We start from the raw sequence: 18,240 nt of genomic DNA, 5'->3' as shown, positions 1-18,240 counted from the left end.
CGTGGAAATCTCACAATCAGACAAGTCCAATGCCTCAGGTTTAATCTATATAATCAGAACTCATCAGTAAGGAATACACAAAATAAATACCTCAACATTAACATTACCTTAAGAAAATCATATAGATGTTTCAGGACGCCAATGCGGACTTCATCTAGATCTTTCAGGAATCCATTGAAAATGGGAACAAGATCAGCCGCTGTCAGCTTATCCCCGAGAATGACCGCCAGTTCATGGATGGAAAATGCCAGTGTCCGTCGCACCTTCCACTAAGCAGATAAATATTTGAAAAACTTATATTGTACAGTAGATTTCTACTATAGTCTGTAACCACACTAATGCACTAGAACCTGAAACGGTTTCCTACAGCAGTAGAGCAGTCTTTTGCTCCACGGGAGGTTTCTGTCCTCCCTGAGCTCGGCTTAGGACACCTGCATTACGGTTTGACCGCCCCAGTCAAGCTCCCCACCGGCCACTGTCCTCGGAGCGGGTCACAGGCAGGGCGCTGGCACACAGACACTTTATCAACATAACTGAGTTAGTAATGATCTAATCACCCCCATCTATGCACATAGAAAGAACTTCATACCAGCATCTGACTAGTTTTGTGTCATGTCCAAGAAAATAAAAACAAAAATCACTTCATAGTAGATATAGCGGCCTCAGTGAAAAAAACCCTCAAATAAAACCTGAATAATGAATCAAAAAAGTGGAAAAACCCTGTAAGAATTGCTCTCCCCTAACCTCTTTTGGTTTTGTTCTACTGATGGGAAACACAATCTAAAAGAAAAGACATGTTTAAAATAAAGCAGGCGATCCTGGCTGCCCCATACCTGGACGTCAGAAGCCAAGGTCTCGTAAGTGTCTTTGAGGAAATGCCAGTTTTGCCGCCCCAAAGTTAGAGCCACCCCTGGAAGACTGTATGCACAATGCTTAGTAATTTCTGTGTCCACCGTCTGGGCACGGACCGGGTCGGTCATGGACAAATACTGGTCTAGCAGTGGCTGTGGAACAACATCCTGAGAACACACATGTTCTTGGTCAGTTCTTGCCCGAGGGGCCAACAATTATTAAAACAAATTGTAACATTGTGAGCAGATTAAAAAGCGACTGTTAGTAGGTGGCTGAAGCCTGCATCATATATACAAAATAAAAAGGCATTTTTTTGACAACATGACAAACACCAACCTGAACTTTACACTTCTCCTCTTCTGTGCAGTCATAGCTTTCCTCTTGTTCGTAAGAAACTATTGGAAATGTAGTTTCACTGTCCAAAGTCTGAAACAATGAAGTTACAGAAATGTTTCTGCAGACCTGTATGCGCTCATGGTTCATTAGACTTCAGCATCACATTTTTATACTTATTGACAGATACACTTATTTTGTACTCTATAAATTCCTAAAAAGAATTAGCCTGCAAACATAAGATTTTTATATTTATTTTAAATCAATTGGGGGGACACCGGATACATTGTAGTATGGTATAGGAAGCAGTAAATTTGAAAGTTCTTAACAGTTAATCATAGCTCCTCTCCCTCTATAACCCTCCCCTGTTAGGCTTCCAATTTATGTTTAACCATGCCCCACGGAAAAGGAGAAAGATAGAAAAACAAACCAAAAAAAGTGGAGATAAAATCCTAATCCTGAACAAGAAAAAAAACAAAAAAACAAAAACAACTTTTACCAGATTCTTCAATTGTACATAGAAGACCAGGTAGTCGTCCAACACAGGTGCTCAGTCAAAGCCATACCAAGCCACCCAAAAAACACTCACCGAACTGGTGCAGTGAGCCCGAAAATTCTCAGGAACTGGCTGAACTGCTTCACTATAAGCCTGACTGATTAAAGCCATAATCCATCTAGCAACGGTAACTGGTCAATCCCTCTTGTGTGCATCAGAGGAGAACAAAAATATACTCAGTTCTGAGCCATGTGCACATAAGTTTGCAAAGCTTTGACCACATACAAAGAATGAGGAGAGCCTTCGTCCTTTGATGACCTACTCTTGACCAGAGCTGGGTGACCGTGTCTTACTTAATTTAGAATCTGCCCACCACCTAAGCTTGGAAGGATGGTTTGGACGAAGAACTGCCCTATCCTCAAGCAGAAGAAAAGACTTGTAGGACAAGGCTGCAAACTCTGTTCCTTTTGGCCATTTCTATGGCTATAAGAATTTCACAGTCTTCCATGTACCATGTATGGAATTTCAAATCAACAAGTGCCCAAGGGTTCAAAAGAGAAGTGCTGCAAAGCATTCAACACCAACTTTATATCTCAAGGAGCCACTGGAAGGACATAAGGAAGCTTAACATGAAATACACCCACGGTCTGCACATTAGACAATCATGGCCCAAAAATTTTGAGAATGACAAGTATTGTTTTTCACAAAGTTTGCTGGTTCAGTGTTTTTATACCTTTTTGTCAGATGTTGCTATGGTATACTGAAGTAAAATGACAAGCATTTTATAAGTGTCAAAGACTTTTATTGACAATTACATTAAGTTTATGCAAAGAGTCAATATTTGCAGTGTTGACCCTTCTTTTTGAAGACCTCTGCAATTCGCTCTGGCATACTGTCAATCAATTTCTGGGTTACATATTGATTGATGGCCGCCCATTGTTGCCTAATCATTGCTTGGAGTTTGTCTGAATATGTGGGTTTTTGTTTGTTCACCCGCCTCTTGAGGATTGACCACAAGTTCTCAATAGGATTAAGGTCTGGGGAGTTTCCTGATCATGAACCCAAAATTTTGATGTTTTGATCCCCGAGCCACTTCGTTATCACTTTTGCCTTATGGCAAGGTGCTCCATCATGCTGGAAAAGGCATTGTTCGTTGTCAAACTGTTCTTGGATGGTTGGGAGAAGTTGCTCTTGGAGGATGTTTTGGTACCATTCTTTATTCATGGCTGTGTTCTTAGGCAAAATTGTGAGTGAGCCCACTCCCTTGGCTGAGAAGCAACCCCACACGTGAATAGTCTCAGGATGCTTTACTGTTGGCATGACACAAGACTGATGACAGCAATCGCCTTTCCTTCTCTGGACAAGCATTTTCCAGATGCCCCAAACAATCTGAAAAGGGATTCATCAGAGAAAATGAATTACCACAGTCCTCAGCAGTCCAATCCCTGATGTTTTTCCTGGAGAGAAGTGGCTTCTTTGCTGGCCTTCTTGACACCGGGCCATCCTCCAAAAGTCTTCACCTTACTGTACATGCAAGTGCATTCTCACAGCTGCCTGCTGCCATTCTTGAGCAAGATTTACACTGGTGGTGCCCCGATCTTGCAGCTGAAACAACTGTAGGAAACAGTCCTGGTGCTTGCTGGACGTTCTTCGGCTCCCTGAAGCCTTTCTTCACAACTACTGAACCTCTCTCCTTGAAGTTTTTTAGGATCTGATAAATGTTGATTTAGGTGCAATCTTACTAGCAGAAATATTCTTGCCTGTGAAGCCCTTTTTGTGCAAAGCAATGATGACTGCACGCGTTTCCTTGCAGATAACCATGGTTAAAAGAGGAAGAGCAATGATTTCAAGCACCATCCTCTTTTTAAAGCTTCCAGTCTGTTATTCTAACTCAATCAGCATGACAGAGTAATCTCCAGCCTTGTCCCCGTCAACACTCTCACCTGTGTTAACGAGAGAATCACTGACCTGATGTCAGCTGGTCCTTTTGTGACAGGGCTGAAATGCAGTGGAAAGGTTGTTTTTGGGATAAAGTTGTCACGGCAAAGAGGAACTTTGAAATTAATTGTAATTCATCTGATCACTCTTCATGACATTCTGGAGTATATGCAAATTGCCATCATAAAAACTGAGGCAGCAGACTTTGTTGAAAAATAATATTTGTGTCATTCTCAAAACTTTTGGCCATGACTGTAGAGTCAAGTTGTCGTTGAAAGAAGACTGAAAGAGCCAACACCTGAACCATAAAAGAGCAAAGGCTCAAACTAACATCCAGTCCATCATGTAACAACGCGAGTAAACTAGGCAAACGAAAAGAGGTGGTAGGGAAACCCTTCCTTTCACACCAAGCAAACTATATGTCTGCCAGACTCTATGATAACTTTTGGCCCAATCTGTCTTCCAAAACCCGAATCACAGTTTGCACCTCGTGCTCAGACAACCCTTTTGCTGGAAAGATCATGGCTTCAACAGCCATGTTCTTAAAGTCAGCCATCCTAAACCATGATGGGAAAAAAACAAAACAAAAAAAAAAAACAGTCAAGACTTATAAGAAGGTCTTGTCTTCATATCAAGCCCTTCACAGCCAATCTAGATTATCCAGACTGATCGGGGTGGCCATACTCTTCACCTTCTTCAAGACCTTCGGAAGCGTTCGCCTCGCTGTGTTGAAATTCTATTAGTAACCATCTATACCTGCTATAGGAGCAATGTACACTTGAACTCATGGACAATCAGCCAGACCTAATCTTGTTAGATAGTCATGGCTATATGAATAATATCAACACAACTACAATAGAAACCCAATTGGCAGATCTATTGCCAGAATACAATATAGGGGAATCTAGCTATTGATATCTTGGGTCAGGGGTACCAAATATATGTCCATATAAAAGACAGAAATAATTGGTCTCTATGGTATTATCTGTCATAACAATAAGGAATATGACTTCATACATAGGTCATTACTCAGGGTTACTGCTCCTATAAAGTGATAGTGTAAAAATTCACCTTATATATAAGAGGTGATTTCATTGTATCAACAGACACAGGTGGTTGCTAGGATTTACCAAGGAATGTTTGATGACCATTTAAGCTCTCATCAGGAATAATCTATCTAATCACCACAGCATAATATGTTGCGATTTATATAAACCATTATAATAAATTACACAGCGAGGTTGGTGGCAGTGCTACCATTTTAACCACTTATTTTTTTTTTCTCACTTTAATATCACTATTCTAATTTTTATATTTCGCTACTAGTTAGACTCAGGAAAGTTTGGGAAATGCTTTCCTCTTTTCATTTTTACGAATGTATCAGTAAAGATTATTGTTTAAATGTTAATTATTTTGTGAATCAGAGTGCCCCAATGTGTCATGTTTTCCTCCCTCTGTTCTTTGGTATTCATGCTAAATATACATGTTTTGGGTGTACCAGAAGACAATTAATACTGCAGCTGTTTTTTAGCAGCTATTTATAATGTCGAAGATATGATCAGCTGGTGTGGTGGTTACTACTATATGAATAATATCAGACCCTGCCTCGCTGGCACAAACTAAATGGAGGTCTAACAAGAGAGGGGAGAGGAGCTATGGTGGATTGTTAAGAAGCTTTTTTATACCCCACTGTACCTGTGTCCCCCAACAGATGCCTGAGAAATATCAGTAGCTAAAATCATTGTGTCACAAATAGTGACCTGGCTGACAGGACCTGTATAATAATACACTGGTTAGGGGAAACACTCACTGGGCTTTGAGAGGGGAGCTCAGACTCTTCTTGTTCCTGATTCGTAGGACTTGGACACTGAGTGCAGACATTAGTTGGTGGCTCCTCAGGCAGCTGGCTGCTTTCTGGTGTGCTTGCTGTCTCCTCCTGGGTAACAGAGTCTAGCTTTGCAGCTCGTAGGGCGGCAGACAGCACCTGAACCTGGGCTGAAACACAGAACAGAGCATAAATGTCAAGGGACTCTCTGGAAAGCACATACGTGACTATAGCATAAGCTGTAGAGATTGTAATTGAATGCCACAAAGGATTACTTAAATGTATTTGTGAATAAAGGATGCCCAGGTATAATGTAAAGTACAGGGGATGGATGTATGGAATATATAGGTAACTACAAAAATCAACTGAATTTTGATAGGTAAAGGAAAATGTATGTTAACATGTCATACATTATATTATGGATGGGCTTTAGCTAGTCAAAGTCAAAGTGTGCTTATATATGTTAAATGAGAAAAGACGGAAACAGACATTACTGATGGGGGTGTACCAAAGCAGTAATATGAGGAGGGAAATAACTGTTGCCGCACTAAACTTATATAACTATCTAAGAAGCCACAGCTGCTGTGGCAAAACCATCAACAAAAAACTAAGGTGAACAGAAAATCCTGAGTCAAGGGCATGCAAAACAAACGTCACTGTATCTGGCAATAGGAGGAAGAGAAGTTTTCTTTTAAGTGCCATCTTCCTGTGGGTGGTGTGTGACACCATCAATAATGCCTGTGACCCCTCCCCCCCTTAAGATGAAGGCATATTTACAAATACATTTATATGTCCACAGATTCACATACTACATTCATGGTGACTTATGAACGCCCATGCACAATATTATGATTTACAAAAATAAAAAAAAGTTACCTTGAACATCAGGATCATCCATGTGTCCCTGCAAACTCTGGAGCACCTTCTCTATGTCACTGCTGGCCATGTATGGTTTGCAGAGAGGGGACAATTCCGATTCCATCTCAGAATCTTTATTTGACTCGTCTACAGGCAGCAATTCTAGCTCTTCACTTATGTCAGGCAGAGGGCTTCTCCAGAATAGGAAGGAGTTAAACACATCAGCTGGTCGTCCCTCATTGTAGAGGCAGCTGGATGGTGGTCTCCTACTGTGGTTCCCCTCATCTCCAACCATAGCATTACTTGTAATCTCTACATTATTTCTCCTGGATTCTTTTGGGTCTTCATTGGAGCCGATACTGGACTGGCTGTGTGTCGTAAGGTCACACTTTCCCGGGCTGGAAATGGATATGCAAAAGTGTAAACATTAACTCCTCGCAAATCCACACTAGTATCTTTCCACTATCGAATAATGACTATGTGCTGGAATCAAAAATTTATTTTTGTAATTAAAAGTATGTGGCTCTATTATTTTGACACCCATTATTCAGAGAGGTTCGAAAACTAGAAATTGAAAGAGGTATATAATTGCTGCTGCGATGTGGTGATTTCAGATACACATATTCACAGGGAAAGCCTGCCAAATTTCAGCCTGGGGGTGGGGTGGGGGGGCAAGACTCCACTCGGCAGCCTATTTTAATGGAAAAAAATGCAAGTGGCCCAGCCCAAGGTAGCCCGTTATGGGACCGACCCGGCAGGCAGATGCCTCCAAGCCCAGCCTGCCCGTGCATAATCAATAAGCTCCTCCTCCTGTGTATCACTACTAGCCATGGTAATGAGGGGGGTGGGTGGGTCATACTCACAGACCTGGTAACCAAGAGTCTCCTCCTACAGTTCACTGGGAGGAGAGCTGCTACACAAACTAGTAATTGAGAAAAAGGAAATGGTTTGTACTGCTCTGTGGTAATGACATGACCACCAATTTTCCCTTCCTGCAGTGCCTGTGAGGAGAATGCCATGCACAGAGAAATTGGCCAGTACTGTGTCACAGTAGTAGCATTGATGCCTAACATCGCTGGGGTCATGAGTTTTATTCCTACCAGGGCCCTATCTGTGTGAAGTTCGTATGTTCTGTGTTTATTTAGGTTTCCACCAGGTGCTCCGATTTCCTTCTGACAAAATGGACCCTAGTCTGTGTGGTAAGGAATTTAGATTGCAAGCTCGAATAGGGCAGGAACTGATGTGAATGACTACATATCCTTTGTACAGCACTGCATAATAGGATTGGCAATTTATAATTACACATAAATACATATTAAAACAGTTTAAATGAGAAGGTGAATGCAAAAGGCAGTTTGGGGGAAGACAATTGTTGGGTAGCACGGTGGCTTAGTGGTTAGCAATTCTGCCTCACAGCACTGAGGTCATGAGTTCAATTCCCAACCATGGACTTATCTGCGTGGATGTTATATGTTCTCCCCATGTTTGCGTGGGTTTCCTATGGGCACTCCGGTGTCCTCCCACACTCCAAAAAACATACTGGTAACTTAATTGGCTGCTATAAAATTTAACCTAGTCCGTCTGTGTGTGTGTTAGGGCAATTAGACTGTAAGCTCCATTGGGCAGGGACTGATGTGAGTTCTCTGTACAGCTCTGTGGAATTAGTGGCGCAATATAAATAAATAAATGATGATTGTTAAATAGAATTTAGTATTTAGCCATGGTGCTTCAAATAAAGGAAAACATCAAAGGCATACTGTTTTATATTTATTATTCCTCTCTCTGAAGCTATACATGATTATATATATTATATATAGATAGCGATATATTATTTTTTCAACACTACTTGCGAGCCTGCTAAATATGTCTATTCTCGTTCATTTTGCACACTATGCCAGTGACAAAGGAGATTTAACAGAAGTGAAAACATGGTAAGTAGGATAACTATAAAATTATTTCTAAAACCACCATTTAGAAATCACCCTGGCCAATATGGAAAAGTCACAAATGAAAAATAGCTAAGAAAGGTGAAGACAAAGCACACTTAAGTTTCGATAGTGTTTGGTAGCACATGTACACGTCTGTATCCTTAAGTGGTTAACAGTGAAAAATATTTTTTATATGTTGTGAAGGGTGAATTGCACTATTTGCCTTATCTTTAGTGTCAGAACAGCTATTTATTCACTCTAAAGTTGCTAACTGCAAGCAGTCATAATTTTTTAGTCACGGTTTGCTCTAAACTTAAAGGGAACAACCATGTCAAGTCACAGAGTTGGACACAAAGGTTAACGCCACCCAGTTTTTGGAGAGATTAAAAAGTTTGTTTTATTTTGGGTAGAGTTATCCTTTGAAAAACACATGCATTGAATTTGTCTGCATGTACCCTCTAATGATGTTAAAAACCTTTTGATATTTATGTATGATTTATGCTTCTTATACCTTTCCCAGCTTTCTTTTTTCTGTCCCTACCTCCAACCCACCCCATCTAACTCTATAAAAAAAAAAAAAAAGAAAAAAAAAAAAGATAAAAACATTTGTCTGAAGTGAGTGAACTGGTCACCATTTGTAACCTACAGTTTACTGGTTTTAGACAGTGGTCTCACCTAGAGCAGCAATCTGTGCTGCCCTGATCACTGGAATCTGATACCGTGTCATCTGTAGGTGGTCTAATACTCAGTGTTCCATCCTCCTTCACATACAGACCAGCAGTAGATGGGTTAGCAAAGGTGGAGATAAATGGACCCAAAGACTGAAAAGCAGTTTGCCGAACCTGTAAAGCAAAACATAACATCTGTAACACAAAGTACATTACTCTCCAAGTGTTGCATGCAACAGTTACCCACCACTTCCTAAACAAGAATATGATAGGGTATCAGTCCTGGCATTTCTTGGCGGCTAGCTCCTCCCCAGGAACCACCTAGCCTCTTAACCATCCTACTGCTTACACTGTATTGATAAACAAAACAATAAAACACATGAGCTGAACAAACTTCAGAGCACATCCATCTTTAGAAAGTTCTGAGTAATTATAGATAATTTTGCTGGTCAGTTAGTAATACTTTTAGCACCCACAATGTGGATACATTCTCCTATTAGTGCGTAAATATGTCTATCATCTACTATATACTGCCAGTAACCATTTGGAAGTGCCAATAGTGTCAGGGAAAAAGAGACAAGCTCCCTTCCCCATGTCAGAATTGGACTCCAACTTCAAGGATAAATGAGACGTTCCAGATGCAGAATCAGACACAGACAACCCCCCTAAAGTCTTTGTGGAGATCATTGACAGCCTAATTAAGGTAGGCCAACAGACATTAAATTGTGGAGGACAAGTCATATCTTTCTAACACAAATACAGTCAAGAAACAGTAAAACCACAATAGTTTTCCCAGCTAACAAACAGCTTAACAAAATAGTTTTGGGTAAAATTGCAAGATAAAAAGCCTGTCCTCCCTTTTATAAAGATACTCTCATACAACAGGTGGAACTTACAGCGTACAAGTTCCTGATGCAGCACTCTTTAAAAAGGGTTTCTTTAAATACATTGTCTCAGCCTCGGGGTCAGCTTTGCACCCCCCCCACCCCCCCCCTTTGTCATAGCCCATCTCAGAGTTAACTGAGTTGACAGCTCCCTCCTGCAAGGCGCCATACCACACCAACACAAAGTGATCGTACGATCAGTACCTGAATCTCTCTTTATGGTGGTTTCCCCCACATTCCACCTTCACAGGACATAAAACTTCTATTCTTTTGGCCCTATTTGATATGGTGTAAGCTCTAGAAACCTGCACCTCAGCAAGAACTTCATTCAGCCGACCTGATTCTTGGAATAATACAACTGCTGAGAGACTCCCAAAATGGGAATTTTGCTCTGTATATATCACCTCATACTGAGGGAATATTCTTTCAAGCAAAAGGATCCACCCTGCTGGAACATGGCTAAATTCCCCAGAGTGGTCAGTACATCATGGCATTTTGGTATCAGGCTTTTTTTTAAACCGTTGTGCAAGTCGGCGATGTGGTCCTTCATACAACTTCACAAGGATTTACTAAAGCATGTGTTGGTCAGTGTTTTGGGGTTTCTCTTAATAACCTGCCATTACTGACCACTGGTGCATCTTGGTTGAAGTGCAGCAGCTAGCAGCCATTGCTCTGTCCAGGGGCTATACCTGTAGACCCTTCACTAGACCACCAGGGATGAGCAACCTTCTAGCACACCAGCCTCGCATGCCTTACGATTTCTACTGGACCACCAGGGTAAGTAATAAATACATTTTTAACACAAACATTTTAGCTATCAACACACTTCCACACTTCAACATTATATGAAAGGCAGATAATTACACACACATTCTTTTATTTCCTTATCAAATGTGTTTAGCAGTTAAACCTATTTGTATTTTAAGGTTAGTGGTCCTTTAAATAATTGACAACTAAGTTAGTGATTGTGTATCCAACTTAGGAGGACAAATCTCAGACACAGTGGTGGTTTCCCACTGCAATTATTCAAAGAGTGGACAGCTTCTTTAATGTTTGCACCCAACACAGCAATACATTATCTTCTGTGGTCAGGATATATCCATTCAGCAATCATTATAAAGTAACTCAACTCTAGCCCCTAAATACACACACACACACACACACACACACACACACACAAAAGGATCTCATTAAAATGTGCTGCTGAATAACAATATTGAGCAAGTTGCAGAAAAAAGCTGTGATTGAAAAAAAGCACTCACCCAGCGGCAGGGGTCACTGATCAGGTTTATGAACAGAGGGGAGAGCTTTGTTCGTCTGATCTCACTGGATGTTGTATAGGACACTGCCATAAAGCACTCTGCACACACCTTACGCATCCCCCAAGCACTGTCAGAACACAGCTCGAGAAACTTCGGAATCTACAAAACACACAATGTGTTCCGCTGTGATTTTTCAAGGCCACAATGATAAAACAGGTTGATTTGACAATAACAGTCTAAGAGCAGAAACTATGTTAGAATGCATATCATTCCAAATACTTGTATACATAAGTTATGTACACTACCTCCTAGCAATTCAAATGACAACAAAAATAAAAATAAAAAAATATCTTACCAAAAATTTCTCAGTAGCTTCTTGGCCAACAGCATTGCACACATCCCCAAAGTTTGCTGCACATACCTATGGCCCAATACACAAAAATGTTTATGTAAATAAGCACTACTATGTATTGTTCTAGTAGAGACACTTGAGTATTTTACTGTAGAAGACCATATTTTTCACACCATGAGATGTACTTTTTAGTGTCCCCTGTGTCTTATGGTCCTGTTCTTCAAATACTTAATACCCACCCTTTTACCCAAAGTGCTGAAACATCTGTTTTTTCTGTGCATCTTATGCACTGGTGTACCCTATGGTCCCTAGAAGCACATTATAGAAATATATGCAGCTCCCCTGCATCACCTCAGTTCACAATTAACCCAGTAAGAAGACAGGAAAAGTTTGGGACCAGACTACTAGGTCCTTGAAGAGCAAGGTTCAGGTCAGGGGCTCGCTGGGCTGGGGGGAATCTGCCCCCACAGGCAGATCCCATAGTGGGCTACCTTGGGTTGGGTCATTGGGTTGGGTCATTGGGCCACTTGCAGTTTTTTTCTTTTAAAATAGGCTGCTATTTTGACAACTAGCCATATCCATTCTTATTCCCTCCTATCAATAAAAGGAAAACATAATGGAGTGAGGTTAATAGCGATAAATTTAGTTAGGGAGAGCTGCAACGATACCTGCTAAACTTTAGGGAAACTGTTGTAACACAAGTGGTGAAAGGACAGAGTGGTGACCTGTGTTAGATATGAACGCAGGTGTTTGAATCAGGACTGCTCTCAATTAACAATTCCTGGCCATACACATGAAGTTACGACACACAATACTGTACCTTGCGGACTTGAAACAATTTGCTATCACTGCACAGATCACAGAATCGTGGCAGTAACATTTGCTCCACAGTCTGTTTGCCGAGCATGGAAATCATTTTACAGATAATCTGGGAAGAGAAAAGCAATTCAGGTGGATAAACCTAGATAATAAAAAATAAAAAAAATAGAAGGAGCTATGACGTCTGTGTTGAGTCACAGGTTAAGAATGTGAAAGACTCTGGACTGTAACAGAAATATGTAGAATGTATGTGCTTGTGAAAACATGTAACAAAAGGGTTTTCAATTCTTACTCACATTCACAGCTTCCACTTTGTATTCATCATCATTTTCAGGTGCAGAGAGGTCAAGCAGTATAGGGCAAACTTTGTTCTCCAGATCATTTTGATCAATAAGGTCTTGCTCTAGCAGTATCAGTAGCGCCTCCTGGCTCGCCTTTCTTACCTGTATTACAGAAACAGAAAGTCAACCATAGTAAGGCAAAGTGTACATGAGCATTATTTAGTGCCATCTCTAAAGCTCAAGTGATCTCTCTATGGAGAGACACCAGTACATTGCACAAGGCCATCTTAGTAAGGCAGATGAAGCAAGCGCAGGAGATGGTAGAGCAGTTTCTGTACTCAGGCCTTTATGGCAGGTCCACAGTTTGAGTTGAAGTAGATTATTACCACCTATTGTCTTCCCATATGCAAGTTGGGAAAATGACAAACACAGATTTTAATGATTCATAAAGATTTCAGTTTGTGAGAAACAAATGATTGTGTGCGTTCTTCAAATTGTACCCTTGCCATACACGAGACAGCCATTTTGTGGGCTAAACAAGTATTAATGTGCTTAGAGCGTTTCAATTAAACACTAGCAGCAATTTTTGAAGATAAGATTTTTTTTTCCAAAATCTATAGCAAACTGGGATTGATAAACTATAAAATATCTTGTACAAAAATATCCTACATTAATGTGCCATTTCCTCTTTTGTGGGTGTTAGTTATCTTGTGTATATGTTTTCATAATTCAAATTGTTATTTTATTTTTACTCTCCTTTTTTTTCTCAATTAACGCATTTTGGTGTGATCACTTCCCTGGTCATACAGCTTCCCCTATTTCCGTTTTTAGCAGTCTCTAACTGATTAAAAATTCCGCCTATTAATTCACCAACAGTAGTAACATCACTGAAGCATGTTGAGAACACCAGTTCCTCTCCTAATACCTAATAAAGGGGGTTGCTTTTCAGAATCTTTAAAGTAGAAATTTGTAGAACGCCTGCTTGCAGAGACAGGCAAACCATCACGTTTCCAGTGAAAACTGCACCTGAGGCATAACATAACTTAGGAGTTGCCCTTTAAAATGTCTCATCAGTTAAAATCATGTAGAAGAAAGTGGGCAAACCGGTTCCCAGATCACCATGCACTGGCGGACTGACTAACATTCTTTACATTACACTTATATCACGCTGGCTCTCCGGAAAGGAAAAAATAGCCTTGTAGGTAGAAGCTTACAGGCAGGTTTCACCTTGAGATGAATTTTATTTATTAGCTTATAAAAAAAATAAAGAAAAAAATAAAAATAAAAACACCTACGTCCTTGACTAAAGGCTTCATCTTTCTAGCTTCCCTATATGCTTTTTAGCCATGTATTTAGATTCACCAGGAAGTTTATTTTTCTTAGCCTAGGAACAGACAAAAAGCTGCTCATTGAATAAAGCTGTAATCTGCTCCATCAGCGCGGCAGAGCTGTGTAGTAATGCAATGACAGAGACACACATATGACATGATATAAATGTATAGCTAAATAGCAGAGAAGGAAACCAGAAACATAAAAGCAGGAAACCATGTACAAACCAATAATAATAATAAAAAAAGCAAAAGAAAAGAAAACATCTTTATAGAGAAGGTAAAGTGCACAGATACAATTTGTTATGGAATTATTATGGTCTGGTTTCTAGTTAACAACTTATAAACAACTGTTACAAGGAAATACAACTACCAAACCAAAAGTCATCTTACATTCCCAATACATATGTAAAAGTTTCCATAGTTTATTGAATGTACAGTTGCAAGCTATTGATTTCAGTTATCAGTCAGTCATTTCAGATGAAAAATGTGAGCTGTCCGTGCGCTTCAATAAGAGTACTGCTGGAAAGCGCAAAGTAGAAATATTTTTCATCCTAAAATTCCACCTTTATCTTAAATACCTTAATTCCTGATAAGCTACTGAAACACACAATAGATTGTATATATAGTAAACAGTAAACTAGACCAGTTTCTTCAGTCAACAGATGTTGAGTTTTAAAGATTACTTTCTATGATAATATATGTGATAATTACATGAACCACCAGCTATATTAATTCACCCATGTATGGCCTATTGGTAGTGCTTGAGGAGATGGCAAAGTTAGAAAATCAATTGAAGTGTCAAATACCCCAGTGACTGTGTGTAGCCCTGAAAAGTGCAATTTAAAGTGGACTTCTCACACTAACATAAAATCCACACTGATGTCTTTGACAAATGAAAAAAATGCATGTCCCCATAACATTTGCTGTCCTACATGTGTAGCCTTGCCATACACATGAGACAGCCATTTTGTGGGCTAAACAAGTATTCATGTGCTTACAGCGCTTCAATTAAACACATGCTAGTAACATCATTGAGGCATAGCAGCAATTTCTGAAGATAAGATTTTTTTACATGTGTCGGACATCAAATGTTATGGGGACAGCATTCAAATTATTTTATGGCGATTTCATAAATTATGTCAGTTTGTTTTTCTTTTGCTACTTGATCTTTCCCAGTAGTTGTAGTAGACAAGGTGCATGGGCACAATTGCTAATGCATATCAACATCAGCTACTTATATAGTGCCACTAATTCCGCAGCGCTGTACAGAGAACTCACTCGCATCAGTCCCTGCCCCATTAGAGCTGACAGAGAGAGACTAGGGTAAATTTTTATTGCAGCCACTTAACCTACTAGTATGTTTTTGGAGTGTGGGAGGAAACCGGAGCACCCGGAGGAAACCCACACAAACACAGGGAGAACATACAAACTCCACACAGATAAGGTCATGACCAGGAATTGAACTCATGACCCCAGTGCTGAGAAGCGAAAGTGCTAACCACTCAGCCACCTTGCTGCCCATATCACATACTCTCACGGCCAAACGCAGCATCAACTAGAAATACAGACCTAACAGTTGGTCGTAGGTTATAGACGGTAAACAACCATCTAAATTAAATTGTCTTTGGTCTCTCCAAAGCAGAGGGTAGCTCGTTAATTATGATTTCAAATACTACTAGAATGATGCAAAAGTCCTCCCCTCTGATTTACATAATGAAGTCAGAGCACTGTCATTATTCAGAAAAAAAACACTAACATTTTCTAGATCAAATAGATATAACTGCTTTGCTATATACTACTGAATCAGAAATACTTAGTATGTCGAAAAAGTGCTTATTTTTGTTTCATTGTATCTAGTATAAAGGAAACAATGCTGTACAAAGTTTTATATATTATCTCTTAAATTACTGGCAATAACACGACTCAGGGAGTTGTATCCTCCTTCCCTAGTCTGACATTTATTGACTTTACAGAAACAACTTCAAGCCAACTATGTCATGCCACTCCTGCATTGACATCATAACCATTATGAGGAAATACCTGAGCGTTAATAAGATTGACAAGAGGTGTTTGGGAGGAGCTTACAACGTGAATACTGTGAAATTAATAAAACCTGGTTATCTGATTTTTGTTAGATTTGTGAAACAGATAACCTGCTACGACATAACCAAAACCAATGGAAATTTTTTTAATTGACTAACCATATTGTGGTGTTAAAGGTTACACATTTTGGAGTAACTTTTACCCCAGAGATCTTCAATATTAGGCAACTGCATAGTAAACTGTGCAGGAGACAGGTACTATCCACACAGCACTTTAATACTACATTGTGACCTGGCTCACCTGGTTATTGGGATCTGTGAGATAGCGGATGAGAATGGGCAGCAGGTATTCAGTGAATGCTCGAGGAAACTGAGGCCTGCTCTCTTGCAGAAAGATAGTTATTTGAGGAATCTGCTCCATCAGCTCTGTTCGTACAGTGGGTTCTGCAAGAGAGTAAAGAAAAGTTTCATAATGTAAAGTGCAAAAATATATAAACATAGAAATTGCTAGGCGCCTGGAATAGATGGCATACCCATTGAAGTATATAAAAAACATCGATCCTTTTTTGTAGCTAAATTGTTGGGAACACTCGGCGAGCTGTGCGGGGCCAACGCCCTCTCCCCCTCCATGATGGAGGCAGTGGTGGTGGTGATACCTAAATCAGGTAAAGATCCATTGTACCCAGAGTCATATCGCCCGATCTCACTCCTGACGTGTGATGTAAAGATCTTGGCTAAACTGCTGGCACTGAGGCTAAATAGGGTGGTGTTGGAATTGATTCACCCGGATCAGACTGGGTTCATGCCGGGCAAGTCCACATCTATTAACCTTAGGAGGTTATATACCCTCCTACAGGTGCGGTCGCCTCCTGAGGAGAGTGAAGTGGTGGTATCCCTCGACGCGGCTAAGGCGTTCGACTCGGTGGAGTGGCTGTACCTGTGGGAGGTGTTGTCCCGTTTCGGGGTGGGTTCCAACTTCATAAAATGGGTTAAGTTACTTTATTCACATCCTGTAGCTCGGGTATGTGTAAATGGCCACCTCTCCCAGCCATTTAAATTGGAAAGAGGCACTAGACAGGGATGCCCACTGTCTCCTGCTTTGTTCGCACTAGCAATAGAACCACTGGCCTGCCTTATTCGTAATAATAAAGATATTAAAGGGACTTCAATCAGAGCATAGGGAAGATAAGGTGGCGTTATACGCTGATGATATGCTGCTGTTCCTTGCTGACCATAAAGAGTCTCTGGGTACTCTCCTGAGGGTGGTTGATTGTTTTGGGGTATTCTCTGGTCTGAAAATCAATTGGGATAAGTCCAGTGTGTTCCCAGTGGGTTGGAAATGTCCAATTACTCCACTAAAAGATCTCCAACTGAGGTGGACACCAAAATTTAAGTACCTGGGATTGTGGATCACTAACACCCCCTCAGAATTTATGGAACTAAATTTACAGCCTCAGGTTGAATATCTTAAATCAAAAATACATGTGTGGAGGAAGCTCCCTCTTTCTGTGTCTGGCAGGATAAACTTAATTAAGATGGTGGTGCAGCCAAGGTTTTTATATATACTTCAGCAATCACCTATATATATCCCACCCTCTTTCTTTCGCAGTGTTGACCGTTATTTGACCTCTCTGGTCTGGGGAGGGGGGAGGGCTAAGGTTAAGCTCAGCTCGCTGTGCAGGTCCAGGGCTGGTGGTGGTCTTGCGTTTCCAAATTTAAAATTGTACTATATTGCTTCTCAACTGACCCACCTCAAGGCATGGATTTCCGATCCGGGTTACCAGGATCTACACTGGATATTAGTTCATCAATTCAATGCCAATCATACGCCTTTGCAGGCACTGTTGTCCGGGAGGCTCGGCCCACAGGCTTCTCCGCTCCTGATTCAGGCAATTAAGATTTGGGCAGTCAGTAATAAAATGGTGGGATTCACAGATATAGATCCATGTACTCCTATTTGGGGGGCGAGGAGATTGAGGGAGTTGGACACAGTGGTGGGGTCTAGGCGGTGGTCCCGATATGGTGTAGTGGCTGTAGGTCAACTGTATGAAGTAAATGTTCTTAAATCTTTTGAACAGTTGTCCAGGGAATTTTCTGTGCCTAGAACAATGTTCTTTTCCTACCTCCAACTGAGACATGCCATGTACACACAATTCAAAGGGGAGTCACCAGTGGTTGCCATAGCCCCACTGAGAAAGCAGTTACAGGCTTTGAGCAACAGGGGTCTGATTTCATGTATGTACTCCTGTCTTTTGTATGAATCCACTGTAAATGACTTGAATGACCTAAGAAATCAATGGGAAATAGATATTGGTCCCTTAACAGACAAAGAATGGGGGATGGTCACGGATAGCACTAGTGGCTACACAGC

At 40.6% G+C, this 18,240-nt stretch overlaps 1 protein-coding gene across 1 annotated transcript in view; it reads right to left on the bottom strand.

The window, feature by feature from the left end:
* Window positions 1-18,240, bottom strand: part of LOC142094546 (serine/threonine-protein phosphatase 4 regulatory subunit 1-like) — a 55,190-nt gene that overhangs the window by 18,259 nt on the left and 18,691 nt on the right. The window contains exons 5-15 of the mRNA XM_075176811.1: window positions 16,171-16,313; window positions 12,512-12,658; window positions 12,217-12,324; window positions 11,400-11,465; window positions 11,045-11,203; window positions 8,906-9,072; window positions 6,321-6,700; window positions 5,430-5,614; window positions 1,189-1,278; window positions 834-1,019; window positions 108-269 (exon numbers count right to left, since the gene is read on the bottom strand). Coding sequence (XP_075032912.1) covers window positions 108-269; window positions 834-1,019; window positions 1,189-1,278; window positions 5,430-5,614; window positions 6,321-6,700; window positions 8,906-9,072; window positions 11,045-11,203; window positions 11,400-11,465; window positions 12,217-12,324; window positions 12,512-12,658; window positions 16,171-16,313 — 1,793 coding nt within the window. The remainder of the gene's footprint in view (window positions 1-107; window positions 270-833; window positions 1,020-1,188; window positions 1,279-5,429; window positions 5,615-6,320; window positions 6,701-8,905; window positions 9,073-11,044; window positions 11,204-11,399; window positions 11,466-12,216; window positions 12,325-12,511; window positions 12,659-16,170; window positions 16,314-18,240) is intronic.

Source organism: Mixophyes fleayi, chromosome 6 (assembly GCF_038048845.1).
Source record: "Mixophyes fleayi isolate aMixFle1 chromosome 6, aMixFle1.hap1, whole genome shotgun sequence".
Taxonomy (NCBI): Eukaryota; Metazoa; Chordata; class Amphibia; order Anura; family Limnodynastidae; genus Mixophyes; species Mixophyes fleayi.
Note: the sequence above shows the minus strand (reverse complement) of the source record. Positions and strands in the feature narration are given on the sequence as shown.